This window comes from Macaca fascicularis, chromosome 14 (assembly GCF_037993035.2).
Source record: "Macaca fascicularis isolate 582-1 chromosome 14, T2T-MFA8v1.1".
NCBI lineage: Eukaryota > Metazoa > Chordata > Mammalia > Primates > Cercopithecidae > Macaca > Macaca fascicularis.
The window spans coordinates 8,833,941-8,850,763 of record NC_088388.1 but is presented as its reverse complement, the minus strand read 5'-3'; the positions used below and the strand labels follow the sequence as shown (position 1 = coordinate 8,850,763).

General features: G+C 56.7%; 1 protein-coding gene across 19 annotated transcripts; it reads left to right on the top strand.

Annotated features, from left to right (window-relative positions):
• The first annotated feature begins 3,227 nt into the window (after window positions 1-3,227).
• SCYL1 (SCY1 like pseudokinase 1) lies at window positions 3,228-16,716 on the top strand. 19 transcript variants are annotated; one of them, XR_012423083.1, is made up of 18 exons: window positions 3,228-3,409; window positions 3,717-3,857; window positions 4,064-4,186; window positions 4,267-4,493; window positions 4,937-5,027; window positions 5,116-5,271; window positions 9,089-9,247; window positions 10,034-10,141; window positions 11,145-11,258; window positions 13,238-13,819; window positions 13,967-14,155; window positions 14,274-14,349; window positions 14,601-14,765; window positions 15,002-15,144; window positions 15,826-15,894; window positions 15,979-16,194; window positions 16,282-16,336; window positions 16,453-16,716. XR_012423083.1 is itself a non-coding variant. In XM_065527960.1 (18 exons), exons 1-18 carry the CDS (start codon window positions 3,299-3,301, stop codon window positions 16,549-16,551), a joined length of 2,361 nt encoding a protein of 786 aa, XP_065384032.1. In that variant the 5' UTR covers window positions 3,228-3,298; the 3' UTR covers window positions 16,552-16,716. The 19 variants fall into 19 exon arrangements, 16 of the variants coding, with proteins under 16 accessions (XP_065384032.1, XP_005577329.3, XP_065384030.1 ...); XR_012423082.1 differs by having other exon boundaries at window positions 15,823-15,894; XM_065527960.1 differs by having other exon boundaries at window positions 13,238-13,393; window positions 16,016-16,194.
• Window positions 16,717-16,823: the final 107 nt, after the last annotated feature.

Genomic DNA, 16,823 nt, shown 5'->3' with positions numbered 1-16,823 from the left:
CCCACTACTGAGACAGCCTGAGATATGGCCTCGTGGGAAGGGAAAGACCTTACCGTCCCCCAGCCCAACACCCATAAAGGGTCTATGCTGAGGAGAATTAGTAAAAGAGGAAGGCCCCTTTGTGGTTGAGAAAAGAGGACAGCCTCTATTTCCGGCATGTCCCTGGGAATGGAATGTCTCGGTGCAAAGCCGACCATTCATTCTATTCTGAGATAGGATAAAACTGCCCTATGGCTGGAGGTGAGATATACTAGCGGTGATACTGCTCTGTTACTCTTTGCTACACTGAGATGTTTGGGTAAAGAGAAACATAAATCTAGCCTTTGTGCACATCCTGGCACAGTACCTTCCCTTGAACTTATTTATGATGCAGATTTCTTTTTTTTTTTTTTTTTTTGAGACGGAGTCTCGCTCTGTCACCCAGGCTGGAGTGCAGTGGCCGGATCTCAGCTCACTGCAAGCTCCGCCTCCCGGGTTCACGCCATTCTCCTGCCTCAGCCTCCCGAGTAGCTGGGACTACAGGCGCCTGCCACCTCGCCCGGCTAAGTTTTTTTGTATTTTTAGTAGAGACGGGGTTTCACTGTGTTACCCAGGATGGTCTCGATCTCCTGACCTCGTGATCCGCCCGTCTCGGCCTCCCAAAGTGCTGGGATTACAGGCTTGAGCCACCGCGCCCGGCCTATGATGCAGATTTCTTTACTCACATGTTTCCCTGCTGACCTCCTCCCCACCATCACCCTATTCTCCTGCCACACTCCCCTTGCAGAGATAGTGAAAATAGTAATCAATAAATACTGAGGGAACTCAGAGACCAGCGCCAGTGCAGGTCCTCGCACACTGAGTGTGCTGGTCCCCTGGGCCCACTGTTCTTTCTCTGTACTTTGTCTCTGTGTCTTATTTCTTTTCTCAGTTTCTCATCTCCACCTGATGAGAAATACCCACAGGTGTGGAGGGGCAGGCCCCCTTCAAACATGTTGGTCAGGCTGACCTGGAACTCCTGACATCAGGGGATCCGCCTGCCTCAGCCTCCCAAAGTACTGAGATTACAAGCAGGAACCACCATGCCCAGCCCTCACCCCAGTTTATAGATGGGGGATCTAATGCTTCGAAAGGGAACTGTGTGAGCTCTCACATCCAATGAGGGGCTGAACCGTGATTCAAACCCAGCACCATCTCTGTGGCATCACTGCCCTTGAGTTATCTCCCAAAGGCATCCCAACCAGACTTTTCATAACCGGTCCCAGAATCTCACCAGTGCTCCATAGGATGTGGTTGAGGGACTGTCCCCAAGCCTGGGTGTAGGGTCCAGCCCCACAGGGTCGGTGGGATTTTCTCCCCGTGTGCAGAGATGAGAGATTGTAGAAATAAAGACACAAGACAAAGAGATAAAAGAAAAGACAGCTGGGCCTGGGCAACCACTACCACCAAGACGTGGAGACCAGTAGTGGCCCCGAATGCCTGGCTGTGCTGATATTTATTGGATACAAGACAAAGGGCAGGGTAAGGAGTGAGAGCCATCTCAATGATAGGTAAGGTCACATGAGTCACATGTCTACTGGAGAGCGGGCCCTTCCCTGTTTGGCAGCTGAGGCAGAGAGAAAGAGAGGAGAGAGAGAGACAGCTTACGCCATTACTTCTGCGTATCAGAGACTTTTAGTCCTTTCACTAATTTGCTACTGTTATCTAAAAGGCAGAGCCAGGTGTACAGGATGGAACATGAAGGCAGACTAGGAGTGTGACCACTGAAACACAGCATCACATGGAGATGGTTAGGCCTCTGGATAACTGTGGGTGTTATCCACAAGAGGTGGAGGAGCAGAGTCTTTTCTGAACTCCTCCCGGGAAAGGGAGTCTCCCTTTCCCGGTCTGCTAAGTAGCGGGTGCTTTTCCTTGACACTGACGCTACCACTAGACCACAGCCCACTTGGTAACGCTGTCCACTTGGTAACGCCAGACGCTGGCGTTACCACTAGACCAAAGAGCCCTCTGGTGGCCCTGCCCGGGCATAACAGAAAGCTCGCACTCCTGTCTTCTGGTCACTTCTCACTATGTCCCCTCAGCTCCTATCTCTGTATGGCCTGGTTTTTCCTAGGTTATGATTGTGGAGCAAGGATTATTATAATATTAGAGTAAAGAGTAATTGCTATAGACTAATGATTAATGATATTCATATATAATCATATCTATTATCTATATCTAGTATAACTATTATTTTGTATATTTTATTATACCGGAACAGCTCGCGCCCTCGATCTCTTGCCTCGGCACCTGGGTGGCTTGCCGCCCACACCTGGGTCCTGAGACCCTACCTGCAGAGGAACCACCGCCTGTCCAGCCCCTCCTACACAGCTCAGGGGCTGGATCCCCACCAGTGTGATGTGCTGATTGAGCTAACACCACTCCATGGCTGTCCGCACAGGCACTGAGAGATGCAAGCTGTTTGCCTGAGAGCCCGACAGCTGAGCCCTGGAGAGCAGGGGCCCCTCCCAGGCCTTTGACCTCTTCCGGACTTGCCAAGCTGCTCCTTCTCCACCCCTCCTTCCCTGGGGTCACTTCTTCTTCCCTCCTCAGTCTCTCCTTCCTCCATTTCCTGGGTGACCGCCCCTGCCCCGGGGTTCTGGACCTCCTTGGAACCTTGGATTCACTCTCTGCCTCTCACCATGCTCTTTCTCTGGGGCGTCTCCTCGTGCTTCTCTCCTGGTCACTTCATCAGTACCGACTCCTCCCCGCAGCTTGGAGGCACCCACTTGCTGGTGGGAGAGAGTGTCTGGCGTGGGGCCAGTCTCCCTCTCTGGGTCTCTGACTCACTCCTCACTGTGCCCTCTCATGCGTGTCAGTCTCCCTACCTCTCTCCCTTTTTGCCTCGTTTTCCCCATCCGTCTGTCCCTTCTAAAGCTCTCATTCTTACAATACGCTAGAAGGCAGGCTCTATTATCCCGCCCCTAAGGGTTCACAGGCTTGGAGGGTTCTAAGTGACTTACCCGGCGGCGGAGTACCGATCTTAGTACCGCCTGCCGCCCCGGACTAGCCCCGGCCTCTCCCCACCCTTCCCTAGGTCCCGTCCCCTCCCCTCTCCCGCTCCTCACTTGGCCCCGCCCCTTCCCGCCCCTTCCCGCCCCTTCCCGCCCCTTCCCGCCCCTTCCCGCCCCTTCCCGCCCCAACTCAGGTTCTGCCCCACCCCGCCCCCGCGCCCCGCCCCCATCCGACGCAGGCCCCGCCCCCTCTCCGCCCCGCCCCGGCTCGGGCGGCCGGAGGACCCGGAGCTAAGGCTCCCGAGCCCGCGGCGGCGGTGGGTACGATGTGGTTCTTTGCTCGGGACCCGGTCCGGGACTTTCCGTTCGAGCTCATCCCGGAGCCCCCAGAGGGCGGCCCGCCCGGGCCCTGGGCCCTGCACCGTGGCCGCAAGAAGGTGAGTGCGACCGAGCTCCGTAGGCCGCGGCCGACCTGGGCCTTGCCTAGTCCGCGCCGCCGGCCCCGCCGCGTCGCGCCCGGCCTGACGTGGCGGCGGAGCCTCGGGGTAGCGGGCCGGGGAGGGGGCGGGCAGTGCCTACGTGGCGGGCGGAGGGACCGAGGGACCGACAGGCGGACAGGGCCGGGGTCACGTGGGCCCGGCGAAGTGTCCCTAAGGCTGACCTGGGACAGCCTGGGCTGCCGGCCCTTGTCTCCGGCAACACAACAGCTCTGGGACCATCTCAGGCCCCGCTGCCCTCCCCCAGGCCACAGGCTGTCCCGTGTCCATCTTCGTCTATGATGTGAAGCCTGGCGCGGAAGAGCAGACCCAGGTGGCCAAAGCTGCTTTCAAGCGCCTCAAAACTCTACGGCATCCCAACATCCTGGCTTACATCGATGGACTTGAGGTACCCGCTGCCTTGCCTGCCCGTCTCTGCCTCTCACTATCTCCTGGTTACCCACTCCTGTCTCCCTTCCTGCCCTGTTTCCACCCTATGTGCCCCAGCACCCCCAGATTTGGTTTCCTCTTCCCCATCTCTCCCCACTTCAAGTCACTTATCTCTCCTTCCTCTCTGCCTCTCTGCCCTTAATAACCCTGTGTCCCCTTCCCCAGACGGAAAAATGTCTCCACGTCGTGACAGAGGCTGTGACTCCGTTGGGAATATACCTCAAGGCGAGAGTGGAGGCTGGTGGCCTGAAGGAGCTGGAGATCTCCTGGGGGCTACACCAGATTGTGGTGAGGTGGGGGGCAGTGGTGATGAGAGCAGGGATGGGGGGTTGCAGGTACTGGGGCGTGATGGCTCCTTCTGCCCCCAGAAAGCCCTCAGCTTCCTGGTCAACGACTGCAGCCTCATCCACAACAATGTCTGCATGGCCGCCGTGTTCGTGGACCGAGCTGGCGAGTGGAAGCTTGGGGGCCTGGACTACATGTATTCAGCCCAGGGCAACGGTGGGGGACCTCCCCGCAAGGGGATCCCCGAGCTTGAGCAGTATGACCCCCCGGAGTTGGCTGACAGCAGTGGCAGAGTGGTCAGAGAGAAGTGGTGGGTACTCTCTCTGAGTACTAGGGGCAGCGCGCCCCAAGCTGCCCTGTCCTGGAGGCCCCTGCAGCCTCAGGACTCCTAGACTAGTTGGTACTCCCTGTTCCCTGCTGCCTGGCTGGGGAGGGAATCAGTGTCCCAGGAGTGAGGGACACTCCTCTGCCCCCAGGGTCCTCAGGGTGGTAGGGCAGGATGGATGCAGCCTTCGGGGTTGGGTGATTCTGAACTTGAAAGCTCTGTGACCTGGGCAGATGTGCCTACTTTTCTGAGCCTCGGTTTTTTTAATCTGTTAAGTGAGGCTAATGAAACCTGCCTCTTGGGACTGATGGCTCAGCTGAGGGACATTGCCAGGCCCTGGCTTGCCGTGAGTGCCTGGTGCCCAAGGCAGGCTGGAGGCCTGTGCAGGTGGTTGTTGGGGCCCTAAGAGCTCTGGGTCACTGCCACAGGTCAGCAGACATGTGGCGCTTGGGCTGCCTCATCTGGGAAGTCTTCAATGGGCCCCTACCTCGGGCAGCAGCCCTACGCAACCCTGGGAAGGTAAGTTTCTTGCCCCTGGCTGTTTGCCCTGCCTCGGCCCCTCTGCCAGCTGGCTACCCCTGCCCTGACACTGACCCCTCCCCTACAGATCCCCAAATCACTAGTACCCCATTACTGTGAGCTGGTGGGAGCGAACCCCAAGGTGCGTCCCAACCCGGCCCGCTTCCTGCAGAACTGCCGGGCACCTGGTGGCTTCATGAGCAACCGCTTTGTAGAGACCAACCTCTTCCTGGAGGAGATTCAGGTGAGCCCCCCAACTCACCCTGGGCTTCGACCCTACCTTTTTCATTCTGCCCCTACCCTGTTTTTCAGGGTATCTCACAATTGACCCTCAGGAGACAAGCATGGACTGTGGAGTTAGGCCAATCGGGGTTCAAACCCAGGCTCCAGCTCATACTCACTCTGTGACTTCACTTGGCTGAAGTTCAGTCCCAATAATAGTACAGGTTAGCTGGGCACGGTGGCTCAAGCCTGTAATCCCAGCACTTTGGGAGGCTGACACGAGTGGATCACGACGTCAGGAGATCGAGACCATCCTGGCTAACACGGTGAAACCCCGTCTCTACTAAAAAATACAAAAAACTAGCCGGGCGAGGTGGCGGGCGCCTGTGGTCCCAGCTACTCCGGAGGCTGAGGCAGGAGAATGGCGTAAACCCGGGAGGCGGAGCTTGCAGTGAGCTGAGATCCGGCCACTGCACTCCAGCCTGGGCGACAGAGCCAGACTCAGTCTCAAAAAAAAAAAAAAAAAAAAATAGTACAGGTTGAGCATCCCTAATCCGAAAATGGATGATCTAAGTACTCCAAAACTGGAAACATTTTGACCACCAACATTACAATCCAAGGAAATGCCCATTGGAGTATTTTGCATTTTTTGGATTACAAATGTTAAATTTGGGCTGGGTGCAGTGGCTCACGCCTGTAATCCCTGTTCTTTGGGAGGCTGAGGCAGGTGAATCATCTGAGGTCGGGAATTCAAGACCAGCCTGACCAACATGGAGAAACCCCATCTCTACTAAAAATACAAAAAATCAGCTGGGCGGGCGCCTGTAATCCCAGCTACTCAGGAGGCTGAGGTAGGAGAATCACTTGAACCCAGGAGACGAAGGTTGCACTGAGCCGAGATAGCGCCACTGCACTCCAGCCTGGGCGACAGTGTGAGACTCTGTCTCAAAAAAAAAATGTATATGTATATATAGAATTGGTATAATGCACATATTCCAAAATCCGAAAACATCTGAAATCTGAAACACTTCTGGTCCCAAATATTTTGGACAAGGGAGACTCAACCTGTACCTACTTCAGAGGGGCCCAATGAGGAGTCAGAATTGAAAGTGCATGGTGTAGTGTTCTGCGCCCAGCAGGCATTTAGGGCCGGCTCTGGTTACTCCAGTCACTCCACATGCACATTCTGGCTCTGGTCCTCAGGGGTATAACACCCTGTGCTGGCTGCAGCGGGGTGGGCAGCTCCAGCTCAGTGTGGAGGAAGGTGAGGCAGACCTAGATCCCTGCCCTCAAGGATCTAGCAACAAGTAAACAGACCAGATCCCCACCCTTGGGAACTCTTGCTGGGGGAGAGACAGAAAACATTAAAAACCATAAATAAGAGCAGGGCTCGGTGGCTCAGGCCTGTAATCCCAGCACTTTGGGAGGTTGAGGCAGGTGGATTACCTGAGGTCAGGAGTTTGATACCAGCTGACCAACATGGAGAAACCCCATCTCTACTAAAAGTACAAAAATTAGCTGGGCATGGTGGCGCATACCTGTAATCCCAGCTACTCAGGAAGGCTGGGGCAGGAAAATCGCTTGAACCTGGGAGGTGGAGGTTGCAGTGAGCCAAGATCATGCCATTGTATTCTAGCCTGGGCAACAAGAGCGAATCTCTGTCTCAAAAAAAAAAAAAAAAAAAAAAAAAAAAAAAAAAAAAACACCACCATAAATAAGAAAACCAACCAGTGTGGTGGCTCATACCTGTAATCCCAGCACTTTGGGAGGTCGGGGCAGGCGGATTATTTGAGGTCAGGGGTTCGAGACCAGCCTGACCAACATGGAGAAACCCCGTCTCTACTAAAAATACAGAAAATTAGCCGGGTGTGGTAGCGCATACCTGTAATCCCAGCTACTCGGGAGGCTGAGGCGGGAGAATCACTTGAACCTGTGAGGCAGGAGGTTGCGGTGAGCTGAGACTGTGCCATTGCGCTCCAGCCTGGGCAACAAGAGCAAAACTCAGTCTCAAAAAAAAAAAAGAAAGAAAAAACCAGTGCAGGAAAGAAAGTACTGGAGTGGGTGTTCAGGGATGGGCTCTCTGAAGTGACATTTGAGCTGAGGCCTGAAGGACATGATGGTGGGAGCCAGAGGGATGGTACCTGGAGGAGGAGTTCCAGGCAGAGGCGACAGCACACGGAGAGATGCTGAGGAAGGAGCCCTCTGCTTTGCCTCTGAACCTTGGTTTCCGCATGTATATAGTGAGGAGCATCCAGGTGCACTGGCCCGCAGGGTTGCTGTAGGGAGGAGGGAGGGAGGCTCTGCTCTATGCAATGCCTGGACCCAGCCGTGTGTGAGGAAAACAGCGGGAGCTGAGAATCAGAATCAGGAGCAAGGGAGGAGAGTGGCAGGCACTCCACAGACCCTGACCCAGCAGATGCCATGGAATCTTGACTCAGATGCTGCGGGGCGGGGAGGGCCTTTGGACGGTGGGAACCTGGAAGGAGAAGCTGCTGGAAATGCTGAGGCCCTGTTGCCTCCTCGGCAGTGTCGGGGCAGCAGGAACTTTGTTATGTGGAGTTCTCCTTATACGGCTGGCTCTGCCAAGCTGCCCTTCTCCCTGAAATGTGCCTCATAGGAAATGGGGTTTCGGGAGCTTCCCGGAGAACATGAGAGGGCAGTGCCCAGGGGCCCCTCTTCCCATTGCTGGGTGGCGTGGTGGAGAGAACCCAGCTGTGACTCTCGATGTATGACCTTGGATGTGATTTAGCCTCTCTGGGCCTTGGCCCCGCTGAATCATGTGATCAGAGCACCAAGCCTGCCTCCCACGCTGGTCTGAGCTGCTTGAGGGCCATCTAGGTCCTCCTTGTCCCAAGCCAGAGGTCGCCTCTTCCAGGCTAAGCCGTGGCTGCGGGGATGGCGGTACAGCACCCGGACTTTGGAACACAATACTGGCCACTCTTGGCTGCTGATCTTGACCCTCTATCTCCCCCTTTGTGAATGGGGGGAGTGACAGCATCTTTTGAAGTGTACAGCACAGGAGAGGCGCCAGACCACTGAGTCAGACCCTCCTCTGACTGCTTCTTAGCTGTGTGACTTTGGACAAGCTCCTTGCCCTCTCTGTGCCTCAGCTTCCTTGTTGGTAAAATGTGGATTACATTAGCACCTACCTCGTAAAGTCGTGAAGAGGACTGAGATAATCTGTGTAAAGGTTTTAGCACATAATCTGTGCTCCGGAAATATGAGTTGGGGTATCATGGCCTCAAAGGGGGGTTAGGAGGACTAAAAGTAGACCATTGAGCTGACAGCCTGGTCCATTTTAGCTCAGTGGGAGGATGAGGTCTGGGGGTAAAGTGTACCTAATCCCTGCCTTCCTATGGCCTACCAGGAACTTCATGCCCAACCCAGCCAGGGCAGGGGAACCAAGTAAACTCCTTCACCTCTTTGATCTTCAGTTTCCTCCTCTCTGCTCACATCCTAGGTAGGGAGCAGTAGAGGCAACATTGATAAAGGGCCTGATGCCCCTAGTGATGCCTCTGATGCCCCTAGTGGCTGCTCTCCCAGCAACAGGTCAGGTGGCCGCAATGACAGCAATAGTCCCTAACGGACTGAGCATCTGCTGTGTGCCAGGACTATGCTACAGCTTTTATGTGCATTTTCTGGTTGAATTCTCAGAACAATCCCGTAGATAGTAGAGCTGTTATCCCATTTTACACAGCACTTAAGCGGTACAGTTGGGCTTTGAACCCAGGCAGCCAGGCTCTGGAGCCCATAAGCGTCAGTTCTTGTCCTCACCCATGGCTGGGTTTGGGCTACAGCCAGGCTGATCTCTTCCCTGGGTCCCATCCTCACTCCCCCAGATCAAAGAGCCAGCCGAGAAGCAAAAGTTCTTCCAGGAGCTGAGCAAGAGCCTGGATGCGTTCCCTGAGGATTTCTGTCGGCACAAGGTGCTGCCCCAGCTGCTGACCGCCTTCGAGTTCGGCAGTGCTGGGGCCGTTGTCCTCACGCCCCTCTTCAAGGTGAGTGGAGCTGTGGGACCCAGAAGGCTGGCTAGGTGCACAGGAACTGCCAAAGAGAAGGCCCTGGGGTAGGGCAGCCTAGTTAGGGCAGACCCAAGCCCATATGTGCAGGAGCTTCCTGCCAGCGTCTATAAACAGGCACCTGACCAGCTGTCCCCTGGGGAGGAGAGACTCTGCCCCTAAAATCCTTTTCCCACAAACTTCTGGTTTCACAACCCTCAGCCCTTCCTCCATTTCCCTGGGTCTGACCTGTGCACCCTGGTTCCCAGGGCCCAGGGGATTACCTACTCACCACCCCACTTTGCCATCTCCCTCCTGACTGCTTAGCACTCAGCTCACCTGACTTCTGGGGGCTGGATCTTCCACCCCTTCCTCAGACCCCAGCCCACCTTTTTATGGGCGCCGGCCAGTCCCTGCCCTCCTCACCTTGGGGAGAACCCTTTCACCTGAAAGTCTTCCCAGGAGGGGAGAAGACAACAAGCAAGTCCTGTATAGCTAAGAACCCCCAGAAATTGCAGGCAGAATTTCTGCATATGGCATAAAGGTACCTCCTTGTAGGGGGTGGCCCAGAGCTTTCATCAGCCTCCTGAAAGAGGCCGTGGCCCAGAAAGGTTAAGGGCAGGGCAGAGATGGAATATGGGCAGAGGAGCTGCTGAAGAAATGCCTGCCTCCCACTCTGCCATCACTTCGTTCCCATCCTGGAATATCAGCCCCAGGAATTTAGATGAGCCCAGCAAAGTCAGCCCATTCCTGTGAGTGGCCGAATCCTTCTTTCTGCCCTTTCAGGTGGGCAAGTTCCTGAGCGCTGAGGAATATCAGCAGAAGATCATCCCTGTGGTGGTCAAGATGTTCTCATCTACTGACCGGGCCATGCGCATCCGCCTCCTGCAGCAGGTGAAGCCTCTACCAGACTCCACGGTGGTCCACCCCACCCAGACCCTACCCTGGCTGCTGGGGAGGCACCTGCCCTGGCTGCACAGGGACCCCAGAAACCCCACCCCTGAACATATACAGAAGTGAGGGAATCCCTGAGGCCAGGCTCTCAGGAAGTTGGCCACATACAGGGCTCCTTGGCAGCTTTGGGAATGGCCAACTGCCCAGGCTGCAGCACCCTAATGCCCCCTCCTCTCCTGGCTCAATCACTCTAGCCCTCTAGAGTGGGGATACAGTCTCTCTCCTGCCAACCCCAGGGCAGCTGGGAGCATCAGACAGGATGGATGGGGTCTAGGAAGTACCAGTGGTTCCCAGTGCCATTCCCTCTGCAACCACCAAACCCACCAGTCCTCCTCATGGCGCTGTGGGCAGGCGGGGAGGAGCAGGGCAGGGGTGGTACCCTCGTTTATAGAAGAGGCTCAGGCTGGGCGTGGTGGCTTATGCCTGTAATCCCAGCACTTTGGGAGGCCAAAGTGGGCAGATCACCTGAAGTCAGTAGTTCAAGACCAGCCTAGCCAACATGGTGAAACCCTGTCTCTACTAAAAATACAAAAATTAGCCGGGTATGGTGGTGGGTGCCTGTAATCCCAGCTGCTTGGGAGGCTGAGGCAGTAGAATCGCTTGAACCTGGGAGGCAGAGGTTGCAGTGAGCCGACATCGTGCCACTGCACTCCAGCCTTGGCGACAGAGCGAGACTCCATCTCAGAAAAAAAAAAAAAAAATAGAACAGGCTCTGAGAGGGTGACCAGATGAGCCAGACTATGAGCCAGGCTTTCCTAGCGCCCTCCTGGCCTCTCCTCACTCCACCTGGGCCTGAAGCCAAACACCTGGGTAGGGGCTCAGGAGGTTGACCTGGCTGGCCAGTGCCTGCTGGGTGGAAAAGCTAAGCCAGGAATGGTTCCATGGCTGTGGGGATAGAGTGGGAGGGGCTGACCATGTTGACACATCCCAACTTGGGCCACAGATGGAGCAGTTCATCCAGTACCTTGATGAGCCAACGGTCAACACCCAGATCTTCCCCCACGTCGTACATGGCTTTCTGGACACCAACCCTGCCATCCGGGAGCAGACGGTCAAGGTGGGTGTGACCAGGCCCAGAGTGGCTACCCCTGGTTTTCCAAGGCTTGGAGGGGCTCACCCTAGACACAGAGGCCTTGGCTTTGGCCCATAGGTCCAAGCAGGCACTGTCCTTGCTGTGTGGGTTTATGCTGTGGGTGCAGCTCCGCAGCTGGCGGTGGGGGGACAGGTCCTCCATTCAGCAGACAATGAGCACCTGCCTGTTCCTGGCCCAAGCCCCATGCTGGGAGGCAGCGTGCATGAGGTGCCCAGCCCCCTGCACTCATGGAGCTTCCTTTCCAGGGCACAGAGAGTGGGCTTGCCAGACAATATAACAGAATTAGAACACATGTATTGTTGGCCGGGCGCGGTGGCTCACGCCTGTAATCCCTGCACTTTGGGAGGCTGAGGCCAGCGGATCACCTGAGGTCAGGAGTTCAAGACCAGCCTGACCAACATGGCGAAACCCTGTCTCTACTAAAAAATACAAAACCAACTGGGCATGGTGGCACATGCCTGTAATCCCAGCTACTCGGCAGGAGACTTAATTGAACCTGGGAGGCAGAGGTTGCAGTGAGCCGAGATCATGCCATTGCACTCCAGCCTGGGCAACAAGAGCGAAACTCCGTTTCAAAAAAAAAGAAAAGAAAATATGTATTGTTGGAAAGTGTGGGGAGAAGAGTTTGTGGTTTTAGAAACAATGGTCAGGGGCTGGGCGCAGTGGCTCATGCCTGTGATCCCAGCACTTTGGGAGGCCCAGGTGGGAGGATCGCTTGAGCCCAGGAGTTTGAGACCAGCCTGGTCATCGTGGCCAAACCCCATCTCTAAAAAAAATACAAAGGTTAGCCACATTTGGTGATGCACGCCTGTAGTCCCAGCTACTCAGGAGGCTGAGGCAGGAGAATGGTGTGAACCCGGGAGACGAAGCTTGCAGTGAGCCGAGATCGCGCCACTGCTCTCTAGCCTGGGCCACAGAGCAGGACTCTGTCTCAAAAAAATAAAATAAAATAAAAATACAAAAAATTAGCTGGGCATTGGTGGTGGGCACTTGTAATCCCAGCCACTCAGAGGGCTGAGGCAGGAGAATTGCTGGAACCCAGGAGGCGGAGGTTGCAGTGAATAGATCACACCACTGCACTCCAGCCTGGATGACAGAGTGAGACTCCATCTCAAAAACAAAAAAGATATGGAGACGAGGGTGGCTTTGAGGCTTATGGCCTGGGCAACTGGAAGGTTAGGAGTTGCTATTTACTGAGAAGCTGATGCAAGCAGGTTGGGCCCTGGGCCCCATCTTGGCTGTTTCTGTTAGGCAGCTGGATGGAGATGTCAAGTTGGCCACTGGTTATGCATGTGTGTAATTTAGGGAAGTCTGGGCGAGGGGTATGTGCCTGGGGGTTGTCAGCTCACAAGAAGGCATTTAAAGCCATGAAATGGCTGAGATCACCTAGGGCAAGAGCATTAAATATAAAAGAGACCTCAAGATTGGCTCTGAGCGTGTGAACGTTAGAATCTCAGCCAGAGGAGCAGCCAGGCAGGTCAGGAGAACCAGGAGGGGCTGGTGTCCTGGAAGACCAGAGACCAGAGTTTCAGGGAGGGAAAACTCAGGGATGTCAGAACTGCTGAGGGTCAAGTTTGGTGAGGATGGAGAACTGGCCATTGAAATTAGTACCATGGAGGGCGTCAGTGACCCCACCCTGAGCCAGTTTGGCAGAGTGCGGGGCTGTTTGTATGAGTCTAGGTGGAGTGCCATCAGGAGAGCAGAGCAGAGGAAATGGGCGACAGGAGTGCAGACAGACTTTGGAGGTTTTGCCGTAAGGGGGACAGAAATGGGGTCCCTTTCCTCAACATGCTGGCCAGGGCCAGGGCCAGGCCCAGGCTGGGAGGTGGCCTTGCAGGCTTTGATGGGTGTGCTCTGGGATGAGGGCTGCCAGGAGGCTGTTCCTGCACAAGACTCTTTGCCCACCAAAGCCCACAGTTCCCCTGCTCATTTCTGCCCCACAGTCCATGCTGCTTCTGGCCCCGAAGCTGAACGAGGCCAACCTCAATGTGGAGCTGATGAAGCACTTTGCACGGCTACAGGCCAAGGATGAACAGGGTCCCATCCGCTGCAACACCACGGTCTGCCTGGGCAAAATCGGCTCATACCTCAGTGCCAGCGTGAGTGTCCTGCACAACTGCTGGAGCCTGGTCCCTGTCGCAGGACCACGGCCTCCTCCAGGGCCAGGAGTCCTGTGTGTGTGGGCCTTCATTCTCCCAGAGACCCAGGCCCTGAACGCTGTTGGTCCCATATCTGGGTTCCCAGAGGTGGAGTGAATTGGCCAAGGTCACACAGCCAGGAGGGTGGATCTGGGATCAGAATCCAGGCCTGCTTGGCCTCCCGGCCTGTGTGCATCCTCTCAGCCAGGGTTTGTAAGTTCAGATGCTTGCTGTGCCCAGACAGTTAACAGGAATGAACAATCAGCTGGGCAGGGAGGAAGGGAGCCTGTGTCCGAGCCCTGGGGATAGCTGCTGTTGTGGTCCCATGCCCTGAGGCAGTGTGGAGCCCAGTGATTTGGGAAGAGAAGCCCAGGTCCAGAGTTTTAGGTAAACTCTCCCCATTTAAGTGATTCATTTACATTTTTCAGATTCTGGGGGCCTACGTATGGCCCCGTTCTGGGAAGTAAGGGCTGGTGGTTCTGGGCCCCAACACTGACCCTCTACTCAGGAGCCCTCTTTCCTGCCCCATCATAGACCAGACACAGGGTCCTTACTTCCGCCTTCAGCCGAGCCACTAAGGACCCGTTTGCACCGTCCCGGGTTGCGGGTGTCCTGGGCTTTGCTGCCACCCACAATCTCTACTCAATGAATGACTGTGCCCACAAGATCCTGCCTGTGCTCTGCGGTCTCACTGTAGATCCTGAGAAATCTGTGCGGGACCAGGTGAGGCACAGCTGGGCCTGGCCTTGGGCTGGGGCTGTAGGGGATGTCAGGCCCTAGCTGGCCTGGTAGGTTCTTGGGAACCCCAGAGGCCCCAGCTCTGCCCCTTGTTACCCCACAGGCCTTCAAGGCCATTCGGAGCTTCCTGTCCAAACTGGAGTCTGTGTCGGAGGACCCGACCCAGCTGGAGGAAGTGGGTGAGTGGCCTACACTCGTGTTCCTTCTTTCCCTGCTATGTACTTGACAGTGACCTGTTTGTGTCCCACCCCCACTGGAGTTTCTGAAAGGCCCTTGTGAGCAGACTTGACTCAGCTCCCCCTTCACAGATGGGAGAAATCAGGCCTGGAGAAGGGAGTGGCGGCTACAGGGCACTGTCAATTCCTGCTGTCCTGTCACCCATGGGTACCTGACGTGCCCATACCCACCTCTCTCTCATGCCACTGCCCAGAGAAGGATGTCCATGCAGCCTCCAGCCCTGGCATGGGAGGAGCCGCAGCCAGCTGGGCAGGCTGGGCCGTGACCGGGGTCTCCTCACTCACCTCCAAGCTGATCCGTGTGCACCCCACCACTGCCCCCGCAGAGACCAACATTCCCCAAAGACCCACACCTGAAGGTGAGCGTCCTGGCCTGGCTGCATCAGTGACTGAGAGGGCTGGGAGCTGCAGGCACCCAGGAACTGTTACTGTCTGACTCCCCCGGGGATGGTGAGGGGAATATAGGGGCTGGGGTAGGCTCTAGTCACCCTGTGGGCTTCCTTGGCACCCCTTCTCCCCAGTAGCCCCCTTCCCCTAGCAGCCTCTGCCCTGTCCCAAGACTCCCCTGAAAGCTCAGTGAGCCTCTGCTCCCCAGGAGTTCCTGCCCCGGCTCCCACCCCTGTTCCTGCCACCCCTACAACCTCAGGCCACTGGGAGACGCAGGAAGAGGACAAGGACACAGCAGAGGACAGCAGCGCTGCTGACAGATGGGACGACGAAGACTGGGGCAGCCTGGAGGTGTGTGGGGCTGAGGGAGCCTCCCCAGGGGACCCCAGCTCAAATTCACAGGCTGCCATTCAGGGAGCTTCTGTGGGGCCTGGCTGGAGTTGGCCTGTCCTCATCTGCATAGCATCCCTGGCGCATAGGCTTCATGGAGTGGCCATTGTAGACCAGAGCCAACAGCAGGCCCCACTCGACCCGTGGCCCCAGGGAGCAGGCTGGGCAGATGGTGCCTGGGGCATTCCATGGACTTCCTCACTCTCACCCACACCATCCCTCTTCCCCCTCCTCCAGTGCCCACCAAGCCCTGGGGTCAGCAAGGAGAGGCAACTCCTAGGTCTAGAACCAGACCAGTTCTGCTTGGGGCATGGGTTCAGGATGGGCTGAGGGAGGACTGGGGCTGCCCTCAGAATGGGGCAGAGCTGGGGGCCCAATTTCCCCATCTGACTGAGAGCAGCATTTTCTGGCCCCCAAGGCTGTTGGAAGGGGCATCTAGATCTCATTCCCCGGGCTCAAAAGGGGGTTGAAGGCAGGCCAGGGTCAGCGTCCATTTAATATATGGGAAACAGAGCCTGAGGAGCAAATGAGGGGGAAGGCAAAAGACAGTGGTGGGGCCCGTGGCTCGGACAGTGCTGGGGCCGGCTCACTTGCCCTTTAGCATGCGGTGGGAGTCAGTGGTCCCTTCCCACACTGCAGCAGGAGGCTGAGTCCGTGCTGGCCCAGCAGGATGACTGGAGCACTGGGGGCCAAGTGAGCCATGCTAGTCAGGTGAGCTGGGTCAGGCGGGTGTGTGTGTATGGGGCCCTTTCCTCCCTGGGCCCAGGGCTACTTCCCCTTCCCGCTCTTCTACAGGTTAGCAACTCCGACCACAAACCCTCCAAATCCCCAGAGTCCGACTGGAGCAGCTGGGAAGCTGAGGGCTCCTGGGAACAGGGCTGGCAGGAGCCAAGCTCCCAGGAGCCACCTCTCGAGGGTACGCGGCTGGCCAGCGAGTATAACTGGGGTGGCCCAGAGTCCAGCGACAAGGGTGACCCCTTCGCTACCCTGTCTGCACGTCCCAGCACCCAGGTACCCAGCATGGGTCTGGCGAGAGGGTAGAGATGGTGGGCCTCAGCCCGAAGTGGGCCCCACTGCAGCCCACACTTTTCTTTACAGCCTAGGCCGGACTCGTGGGTTGAGGACAACTGGGAGGGCCTGGAGACGGAAAGTCGTAAGTGCTTCCCCTGGGCGGGCTGAAGACTAGGGCTCCCCGACCAGCCCGTCCCTACAGGCCCCAGGCAGGCACTGGCTGGAGAGCTGAGACCGGGGCTCCCTTCCTAACCCCAGGACAGGCCAAGGCTGAGCTGGCCCGGAAGAAGCGCGAGGAGCGGCGGCGGGAGATGGAAGCCAAACGCGCCGAGAGGAAGGCGGCCAAGGGCCCCATGAAGCTGGGAGCCCGGAAGCTGGACTGAACCGTGCGGTGGCGCTTCCCGGCCGCGGAGAGCCCGCCCCACAGATGTATTTATTGTACAAACCATGTGAGCCCGGCCGGCCCGGCCAGGCCATCTCACGTGTACATAATCAGAGCCACAATAAATTCTATTTCACACCCCCCTGTGCCGGGCCCAGTCTAGCCCGTGGGAGGTGGCTGGGGTCTGGTGCCGCGCTGTGCAGCCCGCGCCCACGTCAGACGTGAACATCAATTTGCTTCGAAAGAC

Excerpts from the sequence above, each read along its gene's own strand:
- SCYL1 (XM_005577271.4), top strand. The coding sequence starts at position 3,299 with ATGTGGTTCTTTGCTCGGGACCCGGTCCGGGACTTTCCGTTCGAGCTC. Across the intron at positions 15,895-15,978 it reads AAGTGAGCCATGCTAGTCAG|GTTAGCAACTCCGACCACAA; the intron begins GTGAGCTGGGTC and ends GCTCTTCTACAG. Across the intron at positions 16,337-16,452 it reads GGGCCTGGAGACGGAAAGTC|GACAGGCCAAGGCTGAGCTG; the intron begins GTAAGTGCTTCC and ends TCCTAACCCCAG.